This window comes from Suricata suricatta, chromosome 10, assembly GCF_006229205.1.
Source record: "Suricata suricatta isolate VVHF042 chromosome 10, meerkat_22Aug2017_6uvM2_HiC, whole genome shotgun sequence".
NCBI lineage: Eukaryota > Metazoa > Chordata > Mammalia > Carnivora > Herpestidae > Suricata > Suricata suricatta.
Window position 1 is genome coordinate 96,213,139 of NC_043709.1, and position 24,177 is coordinate 96,237,315.

General features: G+C 42.4%; 1 protein-coding gene across 1 annotated transcript; it reads left to right on the top strand.

Moving 5' to 3' along the window:
- The first annotated feature begins 302 nt into the window (after positions 1 to 302).
- On the top strand, positions 303 to 9,837 carry AICDA (activation induced cytidine deaminase). Its single transcript, XM_029954858.1, has 5 exons — positions 303 to 383; positions 6,204 to 6,351; positions 8,045 to 8,315; positions 8,578 to 8,693; positions 9,089 to 9,837. The coding sequence occupies exons 1-5, from the start codon at positions 376 to 378 to the stop codon at positions 9,140 to 9,142; spliced, it is 597 nt and encodes a 198-aa protein (XP_029810718.1). The 5' UTR covers positions 303 to 375; the 3' UTR covers positions 9,143 to 9,837.
- Positions 9,838 to 24,177: the final 14,340 nt, after the last annotated feature.

Here is a 24,177-nt window from a genome sequence, read left to right on the forward strand (position 1 = left end):
ATGTTATTGGTCACCAGGCTTACAATTTCCTAAGTGTCTAGGGCTGCTGTTTCCTGATGTTTGTTACCTGTGGAACATAGACCGGATTTTTACAGCTGCAGCCCTACAGGAGCCAACATGTCAAGCAGAGTGCCCCTCAATCACTTACCCTCGTGACTCTGCCAATGACAGCCCCGCCTATCTTTTTTGGACCGACACAGGAGGAGGGCTGTTGGGGTACCTGATGGTGATGATGCCTTGGGGGGGCGGGCCTAAGAGGGTGAGCTCAAATTTGAATGTGTGGGGCCAATGCACTGCCAGACAGAGTCTGAGGCAGCAGGACTTGAGGCAAGCCTTCCTTGACCTCCGACTAAGAAAGACACCCTGGAATCCACAATGGACAGGTAAAGCCTTCTCCTCACAGCGGGGTTGCCCTGGCTTTTCTCTCTGAGCAAATCTGCGTTTTCAGATGGTAACTCGCTCCTCTCCTCTCACCATCTGACTCACTGCTTGGTCAATCTGCACCCTTCTTTCTCTGGATCTGTCACATCTGTCAGATCTTACATGCTCTCTGCCTTTTTCTCTCTGTTCTCTCTGTCTCTCTTTTCCATATTCAGAGGAACTTCTGTGTGCCACGCATGGACTTGCCCTGAGATGTGCTGTGCAGTTAGCACTTGTTTACAGATTCAATTCATGGGCAGGGCATAGCAATACTATACTGTATTAACAACAGTAAAGGAAATTGTAATAATAATTTTGTCAGTATTCAACTATAAAAGGACTTGTAAACTTTACTGGGGAGATGTTACTGAAAATTTTAGTTACATAGTAAGGAGATTATTTTAATGCCAAAATTCAAAAGCAATTGCATGAAAGTCACTATGATGATAGAAATACAGTCAAGCAAGTTATTTAATGTTAATTGTTAGGCAGTTAGTGGCATTTGTACTACCTATCTGGTCTTTATTTTGTCAGTTTATTTTATTTATTGTGAGAGAGAAAGAGAGAGGGCAGGGGAGGGGCAGAGAGAGAAGGAGAGAGAGAATTCCAAGCAGGCTCCACGCTGTCAGCACAGAGCCCAGTGTGGGGCTCAATCTCACAAACTGTGAAATCACGACTTGAGCCAAAATCAAGAGCAGGACGCTTAACCAACTGAGTCACCCAGGCACCCCTATATATATAGTCTTTCAGTTTCGCTTAACTAACTTCTTAAATGTATTTTGTCAGATTTTCGGAATGTTTTCACATGCAGTTTATGATAAGTCATTATCACATAACTTATTTTATTTTTACTTACTATAAATGTATGAGAATCACATTTAATCCAGATACTTTATCTCAATTTAACTCTTTTACAAAAAGTTTAACTTTGAAATTAAGATTTTTAAAATTAAAAAATACTTTTACAGATTTTTAAGTAATCTCTATGCCCAATGTAGGTCTCGAACTCACAATCTAAAGATCAAGAGTCTCATGTTTCATGAGCCAGGTGCACCCAGAATTAAGATCTCTAATGGAAAACAAAATGTTCTTCAGAAAATTGTCTTGAGGGCAAAAATGTAAAATATCTGCTCAGTTTGCAAAGGGTCCAATGAAAGGTAAAGGGTCCAATGAAAATATTTGAACATAATGAAATGCAAATCAATGATTACATTAACAGTTGCAGCTCAAAGACAAAAAAAGAGAAAAGATGAAATTCAAGAGGAGAAAAAGGGAAATATAGAATTATCATTAAGGAAAATGGTATCTGCAGAGGACATTAGTGATGGCACAGGACTTCGTCAGGATTATTTTTAACCCTCTTGTCTCTGGTTTGCATTGCTGGGGATGCAGCGGTGTTCTGCCTCAGGGGGCACAGCTGTCAGCCTTCGACCTTGAAGGACTGCCTCTACAAAGTCCTTTCTACCCAAAAGGGAAACCGAGAGAACAGGGTACTGGAAACGGGCTCCTAGGTACCGTTGAAGGAAAATGATGGATCAAGAAAGCTAATTGACGGGTGGCAATCAAGCAGTGCGCTTCACGGTGACTGGTCACTTCCCACAGAAAACAGTAATGGACTGCTGTATTTTCATGTGAGGCAGATGCCGAAAGTCCATCTGAATTCCATTACCTCTATCATGTCCTTTCCAGAACACCTTTTCTTCCTTCTGGTAGCAGATCCCCACCATACCTCCCACTGTGTAATGATGGACTACCCCTCTCTGCCCCTTTCTCGGCCATAGAGCCCAGGAGGGCAGATGAAGTGTTTAAAGAAATGTCTTCAGTAAGAGATGATGCTTAATCTGTTTAAAACTGAGCCCGTGGGGCACCTGGGTGGCTCAGTTGGTTGAGCAACCAACCAACTCTTGATGTCGGCTTAAGTCATGATCTCACGATTGAGGGATCGAGACCCACATCCAGCTTAGCTTTATGTAGAGCCTGTTTAAGATTCTCTGTGCCTCTGCCCCTCCTCGGCTTACGCTCATATGCACCTACACATTCTATCTCTCTCTCTTAAAAAAAAAAGTGGGAGGGGCGCCTAGGTGGCTTGGTCGGTTAGGCGTCCAACTGCGGCTCAGGTTATGATCTTCTGGTTTGTGAGTTCGAGCCCCGTGTCAGGCTCTGTGCTGACAGCTTGGATCCTGGAGCCTGCTTTGGATTCTGTGTCTCCCTCTCTCTCAGACCCTCCCCTGCTCACGCTCTGTCTCTTTCAAAAATAAATAAACGTAAAGAAAAAAAAAAGAACCTGAGCCCCAAAGACAGATTTTTTTTTCTCTTTTACTTCAGTATTGATTAAGCACTCATCATGTACTCAGTTTATATTCGCTAAGGATTATTACATGCTAATTATCTAACAATAGTAATAGTAATGATGGTAAGTGCTATGATGATTACTATAATAAATTATTTTAAAATAAAGCCAATAATTATTAGATATTTGTTAGCATTTGCTTCAGATGCCTGCCAATTTTTAATTCTAAAATAATATGATTAAGCCATTAAAATTTTTTTGCATGTACTGCTGTTAAACCTAGTTCTCTACCTCAAGATTTAAAGTGTATTTCAATACACTTGATGTGTGTGAAGCGAAACATTTAAATTGAGAGTGCTATAAAAAGCTCATTCTCGCTCACCAAAGTAATAAGGTTAACACTTGGATATTTAACTTTTAAATTCAGGGTCTATCACGTGTATCGCATTAAAATTAATTCCCAACATATGTCATCACAAAGACTGGGACATGTTTGTAAAAGCTTTGTTCACAACAGCCTCAAAGTGGAAACAATCCAAATGTCCATCTAAAGGTAAATGAATAAATGTGCTATAGCCATGCAATGAAATATTACTTTGCAAAACAAAGGACCAAAGTAGTGGTACATGCAGCACTACAAATGAATTTCAAAGTGTAACAAGTCAGACACGAAGGAAGCGAAACAAGTCAGGCACAAGAGATAATGTAGGACTTCTGTAGAATTCTAGGAAGCAGCAGTGATGTATGGTTAAAGATAGATTAGCAGTTGCCTAGGAAAGCTGGGAAGAACAAGGTAAATGTGGAAATCTGGGGAGGGGTACCCTGGAAATGTTCTGTATCCTGACTGTGGTCTCAGCTTTGGGTGTTTACATCTGCCAGTATGCATAAAACTGTACATTTTAAATTGGTGAAGTATGTAAATTATACCTCAATGGTAAAAAAAAAAAAAAAAAGGTGAAATAAGTTTCAATTCTCTTGCCAGCCAACCGTATTCAAATCCTTGCCTCTCTCTTTGCAGTTTTTTGTTTTTTTGTTTTCTTATTTGAGAAAGAGAGAGAGGACAGGGGAGAAGGGCAGAAGTATAGAGAGACAATCCCAAGCAGGATTCACACCCTGCACAGAGCCTGGCTCAGGGCTCCATCCCACGACTCTGGGATCATGACAGGAGCCAAAATCAAGAGTCAGACGCTCAATCAACCGAGCCACGCAAGTGCTCCTTCAAGTTTACTGCACTTCTGCAAGTAACCACTAGGTGGCAGCATTATCGGCACAACCTGATAAATACATTTCTGGAAAAGACTAAGAACGAAAACCATAGAAACCATTAGTGCTTTGGTATCAGCAATACTATATAGCTTGTATTTATCCACAACTGCAAAGAAACTTGGGTAGCAGAGAGTATTTCCACAAATTCAATTCAATTTAGTGCTTATGACCAGTAAAACACTGCGCTAGGAATAAAAAAACAAAAGCAACCAGCCCCTGCATGTGGGCAACAGACCGTAATGTTTAGATTACACTGCCAAGTTTAAAAGGAGCAGAATGCAAAATTGTGTATGAAATAAGTATAATCAAAGCCATGTAAATATGACTATAAAATACTAGAAAAACAAAAATTTGAACAATAATTATCATAGATACTGTGTCTAATTATCATTAGATACTAACTCAATATTATTTTTTTTAATTTTAAAATTTTAATTCTTTAATATTTTTAAATGTTAACACTTAACTTTCTGTACTATGCAAGTTAACAGTCAAGTATTACTCTTAGGTTAAAAAGAATTTTTTTTCTCATAAAGTGACACTTTGCTGCCTCAAAACACAATGTCTAACTGGGGAGACAGGTCAGTGACCAACCGGTAACAGAGGATGAGGGCTTTGTTAGGTATAAACTGGCGAACCACGGGAAACTACAGGAAGATTTTTCTTTTTAATGTTTATTTACTTTGGAAGAGAGTGCGCCCATGCACAGGAGTGAGGGTGGTGTGGGGGGAGGGGGAGGGAAAGAATTCCAAGGAGGCTCTGCAGAGCCCGATGCAGGGCTCAAATCCAGGAACCCTGAGATCATGACCTGAGCCAAAATCAAGAGTCAGATGCTTAACCCCTGAGCCACCCAGGCGCCACCACTGTTGCTGTTAGTATTTGATTTTTGCCTGGAAATTTGGGGATGATGGTAATGAGAAAAAGAGTTGAACCATGGTTAGCCTTTGAAGGCCACATAGGTGGTTTTGTCCAGGGGAAAAAAGTAGCAAAGCATTCACTGGGAGGAATGCAAGTCAGCAAGGTGACTGGAAAGAAAAAGCCTGAGGAACACGCTAATACCATAGGCACTTGAAGGTAGAGAAGGGAAGGGAAAAAGTAGTAGGAAAGGAGGCTAAAGATGGAGACTGAGAACCAAATGTAAAAACTGGCCTAAATACCACATTAAAGAGTTTGGGCAGGGGCTTCTGGGTGGCTCAGTCAGCTGAGATTCTGACTTTGGCTCAGGGCCTGATCTTGAGGTTCATGAGTTCGAAACCCACATTGGACTCCCTGCTGTCAACGCAGAGGAGAATGCTTTGGATCCTCTGCGCACCCCTCACCCCCCCCACCCCCCAACTCCCCTGGCCTGCCATTTCCCTGCACACGTTCTCTCTCTCTCTCTTTCTCTCTCTCTCTCTCTCAAAAACAAAACATAAAAATAATAAAGAGTTATGGGGTAAAAGATTCACTGGGATCGTTTCAGCACAGGAAAGACATGGTCAAGCCTGGGTTTTGTGAGATCACTCTGTCACAGCATGGAGAATGTTCCTTTGGAGGGTCTGAGGGCAGGGAGACCAGCTTTGAGGCCAGGATGACAGGACAACAGAAGGCAAGGGTTTGGCCTGAAGCTGAGAACACGGGCAACAGCGCAGATACAAACTCACAAAATACTTGGAGGCTTGAAAACTAAAAATATTAAAACAAAGGAGAAATATTTGGAAGGCCGAATCAATATATATTTAGTTAAATATGGGAGTAAAGAAAAAGAATCCATGATCCCAAGGTTTAAGCCTGGTTACGTGAGATGGAAAAAAGTAAGGAGAGACAGGGTAATCAGGACAGCGGGCAGTTTGGGAATCCTGTTTTGACCATGGTGAGTTTGAAGTACATACTGGACATTTAAGTAAAGTTTGGAGGGAAACTCTGAAAAAATGCCTATGAAACTCCAGCAAGAAATTTGTAATTCCGAGTTGCCAGGGTCTAAAAGACAGTTGTGGGAGGAGCCTGTCCTGTGAGTTCATATGGTTTTGGGGCTCTGGCTACCTCTCAATTGGTCTTAAATATAAGCATGAAGAAGGATTTATAATGGATCCCAAGTTCAGTAGGTCTCAGGCATCCAGCAAAGCAAGCAAGAACATCTTCTCTGATGTGGCCCAAGTCATTACAGACTTTTTAAAAAGCTGAAGGAAAGCCAGGAGTGACCAGAGAATGAGCTGTGCTCCTGTATGTTCCTCCCTCTCACCCCCAGCCTCCTGATGAAGCAGAGGAAATTCCTCTACCATTTCAAGAATGTCCGCTGGGCGAAGGGTCGCCATGAGACCTACTTGTGCTACGTGGTGAAGCGGCGAGATAGTGCCACCTCCTTCTCATTGGACTTTGGTCACCTTCGAAACAAGGTATCAATTATTTGCTTTGAAGGCAATTAAAAGCTAGACTTTGTGCACTTCTGGAACCATCTGCTGATAGTACTACTTTTCAGCCTGTCTCACATTTATGTCTTCAGACTTCTCTTTTTTCTTTTAAAGAAAAAATAAAATTTTCTCTGCTCCTCCCCCACTTCTGCTAGTGCACACTCTCTCTCAAAATAGATAAACTTTTTTTAAAAAAAGTCCATGAAACTGTAACAGTTAGCCCCAAAGCATGTTACTTACTGTCCTCCCCAGTTATGCCGGGCACATTACTGTCACACGTTACATCAATGCCAAGAGTTAACTGCCCCCAAGCTTTCCTCCCTTTTCCCCAGCAAATGAATTGCCTTTGAGATTAAGGAAGAAATCAAATGTAAGAGCCTTTGACTTGGGAAAGTATTACCAGCTCATTCAAGCTAACTATTAAATGTGAAAATCAAATTCCTTAGAATTTTTGAAAACTAAGAAAGAAAAATTTAGGAAAAATTAATGATGACTCAATTCTGCTTGCCACACAATCTCCACTCCCTCCTGCTCACACGGATCATAAGCTAATGAGTACATTCAGTACAATGAGACCCAGAGCACCCAGGGAAGCTTCAACTGGTTGATTAATTCAATCAATCTCTCGACATCTAGAAGATTAGAGGCACACTTCCAAGAGACTTCTTCACCATTTCCAGATGGGTTTACATAAGCGTCTGCCAATGATCATTTCCTGTCTCCTAACAGGCAGTGACATCTGGTTTTGGTGGAATCCCAGGGAAGAATCCATGGGTGGAAGGACACTGTCTGACTCATTGTGAAGTGTTTATTTTACTATTCAGTTTCCTTTGCCTCCATTTGTATTGTGTAAATTATCTCACTACAATTGTTTTACATCTTAATCTCTTTGTTTGTTGATGTGACACATTCCAAGTACTTTGTGGTCACGAATCCTTTCTTTCTTTCTCATTTAATCCTCACACCAGCCTATTTTACTGATGAGGAATTAGAAGATCCAGGAGATGGGTAAATTGTCTCAGTCATCTGGGCGGTGATGCCAGGAAGTGGAACTAGATGATCAGAATTCTGGGACTAACGACTTTTCCGCAACACTAAGCGGACTTGCTATATCTCACTATCGGGAGATTATTATTAAAATCGCAGGGATAGTACAATGAGGAAATACATTTAATTGCTCTTAATCCATAGCAGTGCCTATAACCTCTCTTACTACACGCCACTGTGGGATTTACCCTAATCTGCCCCCCCCCCCCCGCACCAGTCAGTCCTCCCAACCATGTTCCCTATCTCCCCCTAGTGGTCTGATGTATTTCCACAATGTTAAGCAACAGACACTTCCAAGCGATTTTCTTTCTCCTCAAAGGCACAAAAAGTAACTTCACAAGCACAGCTTAAACTCTAGTGACAGTGTGAAGTGTGATGCTACTTCAATCAGGCTCATTTCCACAGAAAATCCATAGCCTTTCTCCACTCCGCAGGGTCAAGGCTGCAAAAGGGTCTGGGCCTTACCACTTGCCACTCAGCTCCTTTGGGCCGTTACCGAAACGTTTTGTAACTGAAGCCTAAAACTGCGGACACCCCCATAAAAGACTGCTGTGGGAGGCAGACTCATGAATGACCGCAGCGCTACCGGCGCCGCAGGACAGGTCACCCAGGTCCTCTGCTCTCTCCGCAGAACGGCTGCCACGTGGAGCTGCTCTTCCTCCGCTACATCTCCGACTGGGACCTGGACCCTGGCCGGTGCTACCGCGTCACCTGGTTCACCTCCTGGAGCCCCTGCTACGACTGTGCCCGGCACGTGGCCGACTTTCTGAGAGGGTACCCCAACCTCAGCCTGCGGATCTTCACCGCGCGCCTCTACTTCTGCGAGGACCGCAAGGCTGAGCCCGAGGGGCTGCGGCGGCTGCACCGCGCCGGGGTCCAAATCGCCATCATGACCTTCAAAGGTGCGCAGGGGGCGTCTACTGCGCAGGCTCCGTGTGGCGGCAGCTCGGGCTCAGGATTGCAATTCAGAATGAGAAATATCGGGGTAGGGATCCAGCCAAAACTTACCAACTAGAACTGGAGGAAAAGAATTGAGCTTAAACACTCGGCTTTGGGAAAGATGAGAATTAAGGGGAGAGAGGATGGAGGGAGCAAGGTTTTCCTTCTTTACTCTTGATTTGGGATCTGAGCTATCTTCTACCCCATCTCCCTCCTTTTTTAAAGATTATTTCTATTGCTGGAATACTTTTGTGGAAAACCGTGAAAAAACTTTCAAAGCCTGGGAGGGGTTGCACGAAAATTCAGTCCGCCTATCCAGACAGCTTCGACGCATTCTTTTGGTAAGGGGCTTCTTTACTTTGCTTTCTCTCTCCAAAGTCATTTTTCCTCGGGCTACTTATATATTCCTTTCTTCTATTTTTGACATGTGTATGTACATGTGTGTGTAAGTATCACTCCTGATTTTTCCTCTGATGAAAGCCTTATGTTCTGTCTTTTTGTTGCTGTTGTTGTCAGTTCTCCTACATTTGAGTTTGCTCTTCTGTTTCACAGTTCACCTTTCCCTTCTCTTTGGTCCCTCACCAGTCTCTTGGTTAGAGTCTCCTCAGAGCTGTCTTCGCCTCCTGGTAGAATTCCTTCATCTTCTCTTCTTGTCTCCTCTTCCTGTTCCCCCCACAACTTACTTTCTTTCAAAATGTGACGAATCCATCCATTCAGTTTTTCTCTTTCTCTACAGCCCCTGTATGAGGTCGATGACTTGCGAGATGCATTTCGTACCTTGGGACTTTGATATCAACCTCCAAGAATGTCGCATTATATGAACTCTGAAGACAATGGGTGAAAGGACGATCTTTCAAGAAGTCTGTTTTTCCTCAACTCTCACTTTCTTAGAGTTTAGAGAAAAAATATGCATATACAGGGCTTGTTTTAAAAAAAAAAACGTCTCGAAAGTACTAGACAAAGAGCACTAGACAGGCTCACCAGGGCAACGTTGCAACCGGTGCAGGTTTTAGTGCAGCAGCGCCCTCTACTGGGAAATGACAGAATTGCAGGGTCTGGGAGCGCCCTGTAGGTATTCTGTTCAATGACTTTTAGGCTGGGAGTAAACAAAAGGCAAATCCCTAAGGTAAATCCCTTCTCCCCATGGTGAGAATATCAAATATTTTTATAATCAGTTTCCTTTATTATTCATTCTGAGTTTTCAAGGATATTAGTGATAGGTTTTTCTACTCTTTTTCTTTGGAGCTCACTTTCAAGTGAACAAACTTCCACTAGTCCATCGTCTGTGTAGAACTACCTAATGAAAGAATCTGGGTGATTGTAACCCCAAAACATCTTCTCAGAGCATTAATAACTAAGCATGTGCTGTGTGTTTTCATTGTCTGAGGCATGTTTTCCTGTTTGTACGTACGACCGTTTCTTTCCTGGGATGGAGTATGCATGGCACCTTCAGGCTATTATTTTATAATAAAGGATCTTAAATGAGTGAGGACTGAAGATGCTCTGAAAGTTAGCTGATGCTTCAAGTCACACATCGGGAAACAGAGATGGACCAAAGAAAGCCATAGTTCGGAAACCACAACCACAAATTTCACATGTAATTAGGTAACACCTGGAAAGGTGTTGACTCGATGTTGAGAAGAGACTCTGTTCTCTTCGATGGGTCTCTTAACGTGAACAGTGTCGACCAGGCCAACAGTCTTCTCCTTTATGTGACGCCTCTCTCAAAAGAAATGTTTACTATTTAAAAAAATTTTTTTTTAACTAATGTTTTATTTGTTTTTGAGAGACAGACAGAGTGCTAGCAGGGGAGAGGCAGAGAGAGAGAGAGGGAGACACAGAATCCCAAGCAGGCTCCAAGCTCTGAGCTGTCAGCACAGAGCCTGACATGGGGCTTGAACTCATGAAGCACGAGATCATGACCTGGGCTAAAGTCGGATGCTTAACTGACTGAGCCACCCAGACGCCCCAGAAATGTTCACTATTTAAGAGAGTGTGATAAAAAGAGAATAATGTTTGGCATCACAAAGAAATAGTGTTTTAGTCAACAAAATGTAAGGAGCCAGCATGGCACAGAGAGCGTCTATTTGTCTGCAACAACTATCCTTGACTGTGAGAAAAATATTCAGAATAACCATATCACTGAGCAGTTGTCACCTGCCAACCCTTGCAATGCAAATAAATAGATCCAAGGAGCAAGGCGAATGCACATTGTGTTCTTTTACAAATACAAATGGGTACCAAGGCCAGTGGACAGGAGAGAGAACAGCCTCTGTCCGCAAACTGCTCGGACAGTGGGAACCTACATGCCGCACAGGAACGTTAACTCAAGACTTCTCAACTACCTACAGACTCTCAAACCCTTTGAAGGAAACCTAGGTGAAAATCTTCATTGACCTTGGATATGACAGCCGTCTCTAAAATATGACAACAGCACACACAAGAAAAGGGAAAAAAAATAGAGAAATAGGACTCCATTAAAAAGAGAAGCTTTTGTGCAAAGGACAGTAGTAAGGAACCGAAAAGACAACTTGCAAAATGGGAGAAAATATTTACAAATAGTGAATCTAGTGTCAAGAATACACAAAAGACACTTATAACTCATAACAAAAACCAACTTAATGAAAAATGGCCAAAAGACTCAAATAGACATTTTCTACAAAGATGATATGTATAAATGTCTCATAAGCACATGAAAGATACTCCTTAGTCATGAAGGAACATTATTAGTCATTAGGGAAATGCAAATCAAAGCCACAAGGAGATATTCCACTCAGACTATTAGAATGGTTATCAACAATAAAAGCAGTAATAACAATGGTTGCTAAGGATGTGGAGAAACTAGACCTTCTGTATATTAACTGGTAGAAATGTAAAACTGTGCAGCCACTATGGAAAATGGTTTGGTGGTTCCTCAAAAGAGAATAGAATACATAGAATTCTTGTATGACCCAGCAACTGCACCAAGAGATTAAAGTGTTTTTTTTAATTTATTTAAATAATCTCTAAACCCCACGTGGGACTCGAACCCATGACCCTGAGATCAAGAGTCTCACATTCTAGTGACTGAGTCAGCCAAGCACCCCTACACTCAAGAGATTGAAAGCATATGTTGAAACAAAAACTTGTAAGTGAATACTTACAGCAGAATTATTCGTAAGAAAACAAAACAGAAACACCGAAGTCCATCAGCTGATGGGTGAATAAACAAATGTGGTATATGCACATTTTATTCAGTCATAAAAAAGAATGAAGCACTGATACAGGCTACGACATCAACGAATCGTGAAAACATTGTGCCAAATGAAAGAAAGCCAGACGCAAAATGCTGCACGTTGTCCGATTCTGCCTATATGAAATGTCTGGAGCAGGTAAGCCCACAGAGACAGAAAGATGAGGGGTTGTCAGGGACAAGAGGGAGAGGGGATGAGAATCACTTAATGCATCTGGCCTCTATTTGTGAGGTGATGAAAATGGTCTAGAATTCAATAGTCGTGATGGTTGCAATGCATTCTGAATGTACTGAAAACCACTAAATTGTATATTTTAAAGTGGCTAATTTGCATTTATGTGGACTTGATAAATGAATTTATAAACATAAAATTTCATATTCTGTGAATTCTATCTCCATTTTTAAAACAAGTCAATGACTGGAGCGAGGTGAACGTGAATTTGAAATCTGTTTCTATGTGACAGTGGGCAAGATTTTTGGACCCATCTACAACTTTAATTTCCCATGTCTAAATGGGTATGACAAGATGAACTTTTCAGATGCTTTTGTTAAGTATTAACTTAGAAGATAACATAAAGTGGGTCCTATCTCAATAATTAGCATTACCATCCTTTCTGTTTGCAGAACAGAAACCTAGAAATTACCCTTGACTCACCTTCTACTCCATATCCAGTCCTATAGACTTTGTATGCTAATTACTTCTTGAATTTATTTACTTTTCTCTCCCTCCTCTACTAGGTACCTAAGAAAGGGAAAGATAAAAAACAAAAACAACTTAAAAAATAGCCCCTGACAGTGGAAAGCTGGCCTGACACACCCAGGCCATACTACTTTCCTATTGGACAGAAACAATCTCATAGACTGCCAGCCTCAGACAAATTTACTCAGACTGATAAGATGAGAGAAAGCAAAGCCATTTCATAATTTATCTGAGGCACTCACAAATTACCAAACACCATCTCTCTGGACTGGAAGGAATGACTGCTACTTCTTTACCAATTACAACTTTATCCTTGTTCTACTCCGCCCTCCCGTAAGATTTGACACACCCAGTTATAGAATTGACCCTACTCCCCCACCATATCTCAGATAACACAAATCCCCGGGTTTCTTAGACCCACTCTCAAATCACCAAACCAAAGCCCCAATTCTGTAATTAAATTCCAACCCATGAAGTGTCTCAGTAAGAGAAAACACCCTTTGACTGAGAGACTTCAAGGCTCCCATGATGTGTTCTCCCTCCTGCAAGGGTAAGAAATCCCACGGGTTCAACCACAGGAGCTGTGTTATCCATGGTCTTTGGATGGAGGCCATTGACACATCTAAGTTGGAACCACCAACTTCTCTAGTCTAGCGTAATAGTTATGATACTCATTAGTTATTATGTGTTACTGAGAAGTTTAGAGACCACTTTTTAAAAAAATGTTTATTTATTTTGGAGAGAGAGACAGAGTGTAAGCAAGGAAGGGGCAGAGAGAGCAGGAAACAGAATTCGAAGCAGGCTCCAGGCTCTGACCTGTTAGCACAGAGCCTGATGACATGGGGCTTGAGCTCACAATCCGTGAGATCATGATCTGAGCTGAAGTCAGATGCTCAATCGACTGAGCCACCCAGATGCCCCTAGAGACCACTTTTAAGCAACAGGCTTGAGCAATGAAAACTTGAGTGAGGTACATGGCCCCCAGATGATGCAGAGCCATTAAAGCAACCCACCTCAAAATAGCCAAAAGCTCTAACCAGTAGGCTACTTAAAACCAGGCAGTTTTCAAAAAAGGGGAAATTTCCTAGGTTCCCACACCTCCTCACTCTGCCTTATCACCATGGTCCCTCACCCCTGCTTCGTGGCAGTCTCCCTTGCAGGGTATTCGATAAACTTCTCTTTTGTTCTGCCTTGGATGAATTCTTTTAATGTCAGTGCGGTAGGCCCCCACCCAATCGGGATGCCCCCCACGAGAAGCATTCTGTGGTGGTAAAGATATGGTTAGTTTTGTTTTTTTGAGAGAGAAAGCGGGGAGGAAAGGAGGGAGAGGGAATATCCTAAGCAGGCTCCACACCCAACACAGAGCTCGATCCCATAACTCTGGGATCATGACCTGAGCCAAAATCAAGACTTGGATACTCAATAGACTGAGCCACCCAGGTGCCCCATATGGTTGTTTTTAAGGAAATCTCATGAGAGGGGCACCTGGCTGGCTCAGGCAGTAGAGCCCGTCACTCCTGATCTCAGGGCTATGAGTTCATCAAGCTCAGCACTGGGTGTGGAGCTCCCTTACAAATGTTTTCTTCATCATGAGAAATAAATGCTGACTCTTATTCATTCTTTCTAATATTTACTGATAAACATAGGTGCATAGCATTGTGACCAACATAATGGAGATTATTTATCTATATCCCTGTGTTCTAAAAGCTTACATTCCAGGGGCACCTGGGTAGCTCAGTCAATTAAGCATCCAACATCAACTCAGGTCATGGTCTCACAGTTCATGGGTTCAGGTTGCAGTTCATGGGTTCAAGCCCTGCGTCAGGCTCTATGCTGACAGCTCAGAGACTGGAGCCTGCTTTCGGATTTTGTGTTTCCCTTCCTCTGCCCCTCCCCTGCTCATACTCTCTCAAAAATAAACATTAAAAATTTTTTTAAAAAAATAGAGTCTTACATTCCAGCCAGAAAGACTAACCATGCACATGAAGAAAATACTATATATGGTTTTAAATGGAAGTTGGGGTGTTTTCTGTCATAGTAACTGCTATTTATAATATTTTAGAATTTAAATAAATGTTCAATTTATTAAAGATACAAATTGCAGCACCTAACTCTTAAGCCTTTATTTCAAACTTCAAAGTTATGTTATATGATTTATAAAGCTAATTTTGTATTAAATAAGAGCCATCACTTTGATCTTTCATATTATAGTAATCCAAAATAGAGATTAAACTTAAATACACTACTTTTACCATTTTAAGTTACATTGTGTTTTATTTATTTATTTTTATTTGAGAGAGAGAGAATGAGTGGTGGGGGGGACAGAGGGAGAGAGAAAAGGAATTTTTTTAAAGTTTATTTTGAGAGACAGGGATAAGGTAAGCAGGGGAGGGGCAGAGAGAGGCAGAGACAGAATCCCAAGCAGGCTCCACACTGTCCATGCAGAGCCTGATGTGGGGCTCAAACTCATGAACCTTGAGATCATGACCTGAGCGGAAACTAAGAGTCAGACTCAACTGACTGAGCCACCCAGGCGTCCCATTATTTTACATGATGGCTTTTTAACCACCTCAAGAGCTCGACAGGGCAGGCCGATTAACAAGCCAAGATCTAATATAAGATTCTTTAAATCACGTTTGCATGCATATGATCCTGAACTACAAAACAAAGGTATTAGTAGAATTGGTTTGATCTACTTTGTTATCTACAGATTCAAGTCCAGACTTTCATAGGGTTGCAAAGTAGTTAATCTACTCAAGATGATAGAACTTAACTAAGATGGGCTGGAGGTTCCGGACAATGGTATAGTTGCTTATCCATTACAACGTTTTGAGATTCCAGACCAGCCATGGAATATGAGAACTTCAAAGTTCTGGGTTTATTCTGTTACAGTAGGCATTGATCCATGGGCCCTTTTATAGGGCTGGTTTGTCAACAGAAGGTCCTACTCTCAGCGACTAAATAATAGTTACCCAGTTTGGGCAGATAGAATTTGACCCCCTTACCATGTTGCAACTGACTTCCTTCACTACTTGGATTTAACTAATCTCCTCACTGATTGATTTGACTGTTAATTTTTTCCATAGTCTTGGCCACAATTCTATAGTCTAATGTTTGAAAGTTAAATAACAATGCAACTACAATGAAGCTTGAGAAATTGCCAGTGATGCTTTGGATTTCTAGAAGGAAGAGATTATTATGGGTTGAATAAGCCAAGAAAAGACAGAAGAGGTTGAAATTTACCTGGACCTTGGGGGAAATGTTAAAGAAATAAACCATGTTTAGAAAAATCTCTGTGAATAAAGTGATGAATGGTTCAATAGTGACCTTTATAAATTCCTTAAAACTGTGTTTTTAAGTTTGTTTATTTTGAAAGAGAGCACATAGGCATGCAAGCAGAGGAGGGGCAGAAAGAGAGAGAGAGAGAGAGAGAGAGAATTCCAAGCAGACTCCCTGTTGTCAGTGCAGTGCTCCCATAAGGCTCAATCTCAGAAATCATGACCTTAGTGGAAATCCAGAGTCAGACGCACAATGGACTGAGCCACCCAGGTGCCCCCATAGAAATATTTAAAAAAAATTTTTTTTTGGAGAGAGAGAGACAGAGCATTGAGTGCAGGAGGTGCAGAGAGAGAAGGAGACAAAATCCGAAGCAGGCTCTGAGGTCTCAGAACAGAGTCCCACACAGGGCTGGAACTCACGGAAGCCTGGGAGATCATGACCTAAGCCCAAGTCCAACACTTAACCACCTATACCACCCAGGGGCCCCGCCCACAAAACATTTTAAATCCTGATGAACCACTGTGAGGAAATACTCAGTCCTATTTAGTTCCAGTGGGAGAATCAACTAATATAGTATTTTAAAACATGTAACTTTTAACCTTACAATTTCCTTTCTAGGAATCTAATCTGAAGAAAGAAATCTCCTATCTGTACCCAAGGTTACTTAGACAACCCTGTAGTAGGGAGAAACCGTAAGTAACTAAGCCACTAGTTAGATGGTTAGTTACGTGGCGGAGCATTCTGGTCCCAGCAGCGCTCCCCGCCCCCTCATGGAGTCACAGCGCAGGTTTCCACCAGCCCCCAGCGACAGCACAGCTGCCATCCCCTCCAACCACCCATGACTGTTACCGTGCCGCCCGGTTCCACTCCAGTAACAGCCCCTGGGGAAGGGCTGAGTATCCTGGGAAAGCCATCCCTCACCATCCCCGTCTCCCCAAGGACGACCGGGGTCCCTAGTGGGCAGGCTTCTTATTCGGGAAGTCCACTCTCTCGATGGCTACAGTGTCGGGGTCTCCAGGACGCTCGGAATCTCCCGACCCCCCAGCGGCACGATCACCTGTGACTTGGCTCTGGGAGCCCCGAGGAGGCAGCCTGGGGACCAGCCTGGCAAAGCCAACACTGGCCCCGTGCTGAGTGGCCACCACGAGCCACCAGCCTCCCCGAGGTGCTGAGACTCCGAGCCCGTCTGCCTCCCTCCGGGGAGACTAGGCAGGCGCGCAGCAAGCAGGGGCAGTTAGTTTCTTTCATATCAAAACAGCAAAACACCAAAAAGGGAGTTGAGGGAACCCCTCTCTTCACTATCCAAGCCTGACGAGCCTTCCTGACACCCTGTAAACGCATGCCTTGGACCAAGTAGAAAATAAACTCCAAACGGCCAATAAAAAAGAAAGCCATAGAACAGTATCCCAAACCTATTACTAAGTGGAAAAAAAATGTTTTAAAATGCTTTAAATAGCTTGATCTCATTTATGCTTTCATGGGTGTACATACTCTTTTTTACGTGTACAGATAATTCCAAATAGGCAGATAGCAAAAGGGCTGAAGAGAAAATCTGTGAAGTATCAGCTGCAGTTACTATCCAGAGAGAAAACTTGGACAGGAGGAAGAAGGCACAGGAGCGGGAACTTTTTACTCCATATTTTTCAACAAAAGTGTCAGGGTCAACTTTTGATAATTAAAATTTTAAGCACAAAAAATACCATTTAAAAGATAGGACCAATAGAGATTTATTAATTCCTATTCCCCAGTGTTTATTTACTAACATATAGATTATTCCACCATTTTAAGGAATTGAGAAAATTTCAGTAAAATAAGTCTAGCAGAAGCAAGGGTATTTCTTTGAATGTCTAAAAGATTTCCTCCTATGACCAATGAGTTATTGAGGGTTGAGCAACATGAGAGTCTATTAGAGTTGGGTCAGCAAAAGAGAAACAGAGATATATATTAAGGGGTTGACTTACATAATTGTAGATCAGCAAAGCGAGTCTAGAATCCAAATGCTGGCTGTCTGAAAAGGCAGGCAGGAACCAAGGCGGGAGTCAGATGCTTCATTCATCAAGTGGAAGTCTGCATTGTTCTTATATCCTTTAAAACTAATTGGATCAGGCCCACCCAAATTATCTGTGAATCTTACGTCAACTGATTATGGACTGTAGGAATAGCAACAAACTGTCCCAAAGTAACACCTGGGTTACGGTTTAAATAACTGGAGCCTAGCCAAATTGACTCCTGAAACACATGCCACATAGGGTGCCAGGGTAGCTCAGTCGGTTAAGTGTCCGACTTTGGCTCATGTCATGATCTCATAGGTCATGGGTTTGAGCCCTGCATGGGGCTCTGGGGCCTGCTTTAGATTCTGTGTCACTGAGATGTGTCACTGAGATGGTTGTAGTGACTACTTTTTCTGTCTGTTTTTCAAGGACCACATGACCTCTGTCTCTACGAGTCTTTTTTTTCCTGAAGGTCTCCCCCTGCTCACCTCCCTTATTTGTTTAAGATTTTATTTTTAATTTTTTAAAATGTTTATTTATTTTGAGAGAGATTAAAGAGACCATGGGCAGGGGAGGGGCAGAGAGGGATACAGAGAATCCCAAGCAGGAGATCATGACCTGAGTTGAAATCAAGTGTTGGATCTTTTCTCTGTCCTTCCCCTTTGTGAACACAAATATATGTGTGCGTGTGCTCTCTCTTTCAAAATAAATAAATAAACATTTAAAAAATAAATCAGTAAAGGAGTGCAAAAGGTAGAAGAAGGTGTGACTCCTGTGGTGGAAGAAAGGGGTTAGAGATAAAGCTGATTCTCCTCCGTCAGCAGGAGCCTGATGATGAAAAGCCTTTCCTTATGTTGAGGAGTTTAATTTTAAAACTAAAGGATGCTGTGCCTGGGTGGCTCTGTCAGTTAAGTGGCCAACTTCGGCTCAGGTCATAATCTCATGGTTCATGAGTTCGAGCTCTGAGTCAGGCTCTGTATTGACAGCTCAGAGCCGGAAACCTGCTTCAGATTCTGTGTCTCTTCTCTCTGCCCTTACCCTGCTTGCACTCTGTCTCCCTGTCTCTCAAAAATAAATAAAAACATTAAAAAATGTTTAATAAATAAATACATAAACATAAAAAAAAAACAACTAAGGGCTATGGAGAATCTCTGAAAGGTTTTGCTCAAGGGAGAAATAACTTGATCCAATTTGCCATGTGGAAATATTCTGGGGGCACGTGGGAGGCTCAGTTGGCTGAGAGTCCCAATTCTTGATCTCAGCTCAGGTCTTGATCTCTGAGTTGTGAGTTCAAGTCCCCACGTCTAGCGTGGAGCCCACTTAAATTAAAAAAATAAAAAGAAGAGACAAGAAAACATTCCGGCAGCAGGATACAGGTTGAATAAAACGGGATCAACTGGAGACTGGAAGGTTTTAAAAGTATTATTGCAGTTTGGCCTGGACAAAAGGGATGGAGGTTTGCAGGCAGGGCTGGAGTCACGGATAAGGGAGGGAGCTGGTGAGTGTTAGGGAGTAGCATTGGCCTTAGCCAATTAGTTTTGGAAGAGGTTGTAGATGGGGATAACTGTTAGATTTCCACTTTGAAGAACGACTTGATGGTAATCTCATCACCAAGAGAAAAAGTAGAGAAGGAAAAGAATCGGGTGATAAAAACAATGGGTTTATGTTGAAACACATGTAAATAAAAGACTTCGGTTGGAAAAAAATAGATTTGGTAGTCATCAGCCTTATACCTTCCTTTTTTATTTAAGTTTTTATTCTTTAATTTTGAGAGAAGAGAGAACAGGGGAGGGACGTGGTGGGAGTACGGGTGGGGGGCCGACCGAGAATCTGAGGCTGGGTCTGCCTGATGCGCGCTTGAACTCACCAGCTGTGAGATTATGACCTGACCTGAAGTCAGATGCTTAACCAACTGAGCCACCCAGGTAACCCTAGCCTTATACTTAAACGAATTCATGCATGTGTTTGAGATCCCCAAGGGGAAAGTGTATAAAATGCAAATGAGGACTGGGGAGCAAAGACATGTAAGGTCCAGAAAGGAAAAGGAGAATCTAAGAATAAGTCTCAGAAGAGGCATTCAGAGGAAAAAAGGGGAAACCAAGGGAACAGCATCCATGGAGGCAAAGGAGTGAGGAGTTTTCAGAAAGAAGTGTTTAGAGGCCGATAAGATCATATGTACTGAATGGATTTAATCATGTGGAGGTGAACAATGGCTTCAGTGAATGGTGGATCTTTAGGTTGAAGAACTAATGAGGGGGGCGGATGGGTGGCTCAGTTGGTGCCGACTTCGGCTCAGGTCATGATCTCATAGTCCATGGGTTCGAGCCCTGCATCGGGCTCTGTGTTGACAGCTCAGAGCCTGGAGCCCTCTTCAGATCCTGTGTGTGTGTCGCTCTCTCTCTGTCTCTTCCCTACTTGTGTTCTGTCTCTCTCTCTCAAAAATAAAATAAACATTAAAAAAAAAGTTGAGATTACCACAACCAATTACACCTGAAAAATGTGAAGGTAGATTAAATACGTCAGGCAATTTGGTAAATTAGTTTATGGCCTGGAGTCTGAGCTACCCTAGGCCTTATAAGCTCTACAAAGGTCTAAAAACCATTTGAGACCTAAAAGCAAACAAACAGCTCTAAAACACCCAGCTACACATTGACAAATTCCTGAAGAGCAAAGTAAATAAACGTTTAATTAAATACCAGGAAAACAGGGTGCGTGGAGGCTCAGTTAGTTAAACGGCTGACTCTTGATTCTGGATCAGGTCAGGATCAGGCTTGTGAGTTGGAGCCCCGCATCTGGCTCTGTGCTGACAGCACAGAGTCTGCTTCAGATCCTGTCTCCGCCTCTCTGCCCCTCCCCCACTTGTGCTGGCTCTTCCTTGCTCTCAAAAATAAATAAATGTTGAGATTGAATAAATATTTCGCCTTTCACTAAGAAAAGCCCCACACACACACAGCAAAATGAAACATGCCAATTGGCCAATAGTTACTTAACTTACATATAAATTTAATCTTACACATAAATATAAGCAACTGATATGTACGTAATATGGTCACCTGTGTTGTACATATTTTAAAAGTTTTTTTGTGTATTGTAATATTTTGACAACTTAATAAACCTTTCTGGGTTCATCTGCCTGACTCAGGTGGTAGGGCATATGACTCTTGATCTCAGGGTCATGAGTTTGGGCCCCACGTTAAGTGTAGAAATTACTTTAAACAAATTAAAATTAAAACAAAATAAAACTTTCTGGCTGAGAAGAGGCCACCCCTTCCTGGGGCTTGCCAGTTCTTAGAGACAACAAGGACTTGATGTGCATGACTCACAGATCCACAACCACACCTCCTTTATTTGGCCCATACACTCAGGAGGCAAAATTCCTCTCATTCATCCCAGGACAGGTACTGGGGAACTAGGGACCAGTTTTATAGGTTAGAGCCCAACAAAATTATTCAAACTACTTAGTCCTCAACTGTTTACCCTACTTTGTCTTGCCTCCTCCCTGCCCCCCGAAACTCTAATAAAGGCTCTCAACTAGGGAGACCTGGGTGGCTCAGTTGGTTAAGCGTCCAACTTTGGCTCAGGTCATCATCTCACAATTCCTGAGTTCAAGCCCTGCATGGGGCTTTGCGTTGGTAGCAAAGAGCCTGCTTGGTATTCTCCCTCTCTCTCTCTGCCCCTCCCCCGCTTGCTCTCTATTGCTCTCTAAAAATAAATAAAAATAAACTAAAAAAAAATAGACTCTCCCCTAAACCTTCTGCTCCCTCCTATCTTCTGCCTCCTGGCTACTCTGATATTCTTTCATGTGGCCCTTTGTGGCCTGCTCTGCCTCCTCTTTCTAGATCGCTGGATTCAGAGTCCAGAGTGTTTAGCATTACACCATGGAACCCCTCACTGCCTCCTCTTTCTAGAACCTGTGAATATAATACATTTTTCAGGAGTCTTTCAGTCTCCTCTTGTGGCTACACTTGACTGATCATCTCATAAAAGAATATAAAGCACCAACATAGGATTGCCTCAGGCCAAGCGTTAAAATAGTTCCTAGTGATCTCTTTGATCCATCCCTCATGATTTTATCTCATAAATGCCTCTTACCCCAAAGTTATGGGTACATCTCGTTGGTGAACCTGAGAACACTCTCACCTTCACCCAGATCATACACTGTGCTGGGTATTTATTCTCTTACACCCCTGACAGGGTCTCTGGTTTTATCAAACATTTTGTCATTCTCAGGTTTACCTTTCTCTGGTTGAAGAGGAGCAGAATACACCACCCCTAAATATGCCACTTTAGCATATTGATTATTGTCAATCAAAGGTACCTGAGAAACAACTGGTACAGGGACACTCTGACCCTCCTTTGTCCCCATGAAAGGTACCCTTCTCTCCAGAAACAGGGACTGTAGGGCCAGGAAGGCTGTATAAACCAAACCTGTTAGTTCTTCAACAATTCACTACCCCAAGCCTTTGTCTTATCACTACCTCTTTGTCTTGCCAATTCTTCATAAATTTGTGTTTCTTTGTCTAAAAACTTTCTGCTCTGGCCACTTCTTTGAGTCTCATATTTTCATGGGGCTCCTGTATGTATACAATTAAATTTGTTTTCTTCCTGTCAATCTGTTTCATGTCAATTTAATTATTAGAGCAGCCAAAACTATGGAAGGAAAGAATGGAACATTAAAAATTTTTTTAAATATTTTATTTATTTTTGATAGAGAGAGAGAGATGGTGGGAGCGGAGGAGGGTCAGAGAGAGAGACACAAAATCTAGAGACAGGCTCCAGGCTCCAGGCTCCGAGCTAGCTGTCAGCACAGTTCGAACCCACGAACTGTGAGATCATGACCTGAGCCAAAGTTGGATGCTTAACCGACTGAGCCACCCAGGAGCCCCTGCCCTCCTCCTCTTTAAAACTAGTTTGGTGATTGAGTTAATAAGCCTCTTAGATTCTCATCTCCAACAATCTCTCTGTATTCAGATATACCCTTGCTGAATGTTGTGGCTCACAAACTAGCATCCAGTCCCAATAAAAACGAAAAAGTAGATGCTTGAGAAAATCCTGGCCTTTCTGAGTCCTTGGCCATCTCTAGCACTTGAGGCAGTGGGAAAGGCACACGGCCCAAGGAGAGGAGGGATCTGATTGCTTGCACTCCATAGTTGGGTATACAAGAGGTGTACCTAGATCCCATTCCACCCGGGTGTCCAAGTTGAGGGCTGGTGTCTCCCTTATTCCTGGCTCTGTAAGCCATATCAACAAACTAATGCAGGCATCCACATGGTTCACAAAGACAATCACCAAATATTGCCAGTGCCTACAGACCTGCGAAAAGCAAGAAGGCATTTCCCACCCATTTCATACAAACGGTCAGAACCCTGGCAGCAACAGATACACACTTGAACTATTTACAAGGTGCGAATAGGGCTTAAGGGAGCCAAAGAGACAGTGGGGCTTAGTCCTGGGGCTTAGTAACATCTTTAAAGCTGTCCCGCACCAGGGCTGAGAGGCAAGGGGAAGATGTGATTATCAGGATCTGGACAGGTCAGCTGTGCAGAGGTCACCTGAGGGTAGAACTTGTCTGAAGTCACACACCACTGGAGAGAGAGACACAAAGCCTGGCCAGGTTTATGCAGAGCAAGCTATTCTGATCTTTGGACCATGAAATCTGTATAACACAAATAACCACCTCTGAGTGGTAGTCAAATAAAATCTGCTCCTACGGTTTTAAAGCTGTCATGGTCCATGAAATTTGGTTTCTTTTTCCTTCTAATTTAGATCCCACAGGGACTTCATGTACCCTCTCTCATAGATGAGATCCAAATCCAAAATTAAGCCCAGAGGCATAAAGAATATGGAAACCAGTGAGCTTACAGAAGTTTGAAAAGGCCTTCATAAAGATTGGCGAAACTGACTTACAGTCTTAAAAACAAAATGATGGCGGGGCACCTGGGTGGCTCAGTCTGTTAAGTGTCCAACTTCGGCTCACGTCGGGATCTCATGGGTTCGAGCCCTGCATTAGGCTCTGTGCTGACAGCTCAGAGCCTGGAGCCTGCTTTGGATTCTGGGTTTCCCTCTCTCTCTGCCTCTCCCCCATTCATGCTGTTTCTCTCAATAATAAACATTAAAAAAAACCACAATGATGGAATGATAAAACAATAAATAAGAAATATCCTGTAGCGATCATCTACTTGGAGAACAAATGCATCCTTTTCTTTTCCTCCTAAGAAAGTTACAATACTAGAGACATCTGGATGGCTCAGTAAGTAGCGTTTGCAACTCTAGCACTCAGGGTCATGGGTTCAAACCCCATGTTGGGCACATGCATACTTAAATTTTTTTTTAATTAAAACAAAAGAAGAAAGTTACAGTACTATTCCCAATGAAACGGTTTCATACTGGTTCACACAAAGATGAGATTTCATAAGTATATACTATAAAATAAGTAGGCAATAGCTTACATGACAATGGAAACTTACACTCAGAATTCTGTTCTATCCTGTGTCCCAGGATGGCTCAGCTGTCCCATAATTTTAATTTATTCAAGTTACTATTAATCTTTCTTTGGTACAGTGCCTGGGACTCTCATTGTTCTCATTTAGGCTTTTCTTGACAACTGGTGTATTCTTTTTCTT

Bases quoted from the DNA above. Each gene is read 5' to 3' on its own strand.
- AICDA (XM_029954858.1), top strand. The intron at 8,316-8,577 runs GTGCGCAGGGGG...CCTTTTTTAAAG, and splicing joins CGCCATCATGACCTTCAAAG to ATTATTTCTATTGCTGGAAT. The intron at 8,694-9,088 runs GTAAGGGGCTTC...CTTTCTCTACAG, and splicing joins AGCTTCGACGCATTCTTTTG to CCCCTGTATGAGGTCGATGA.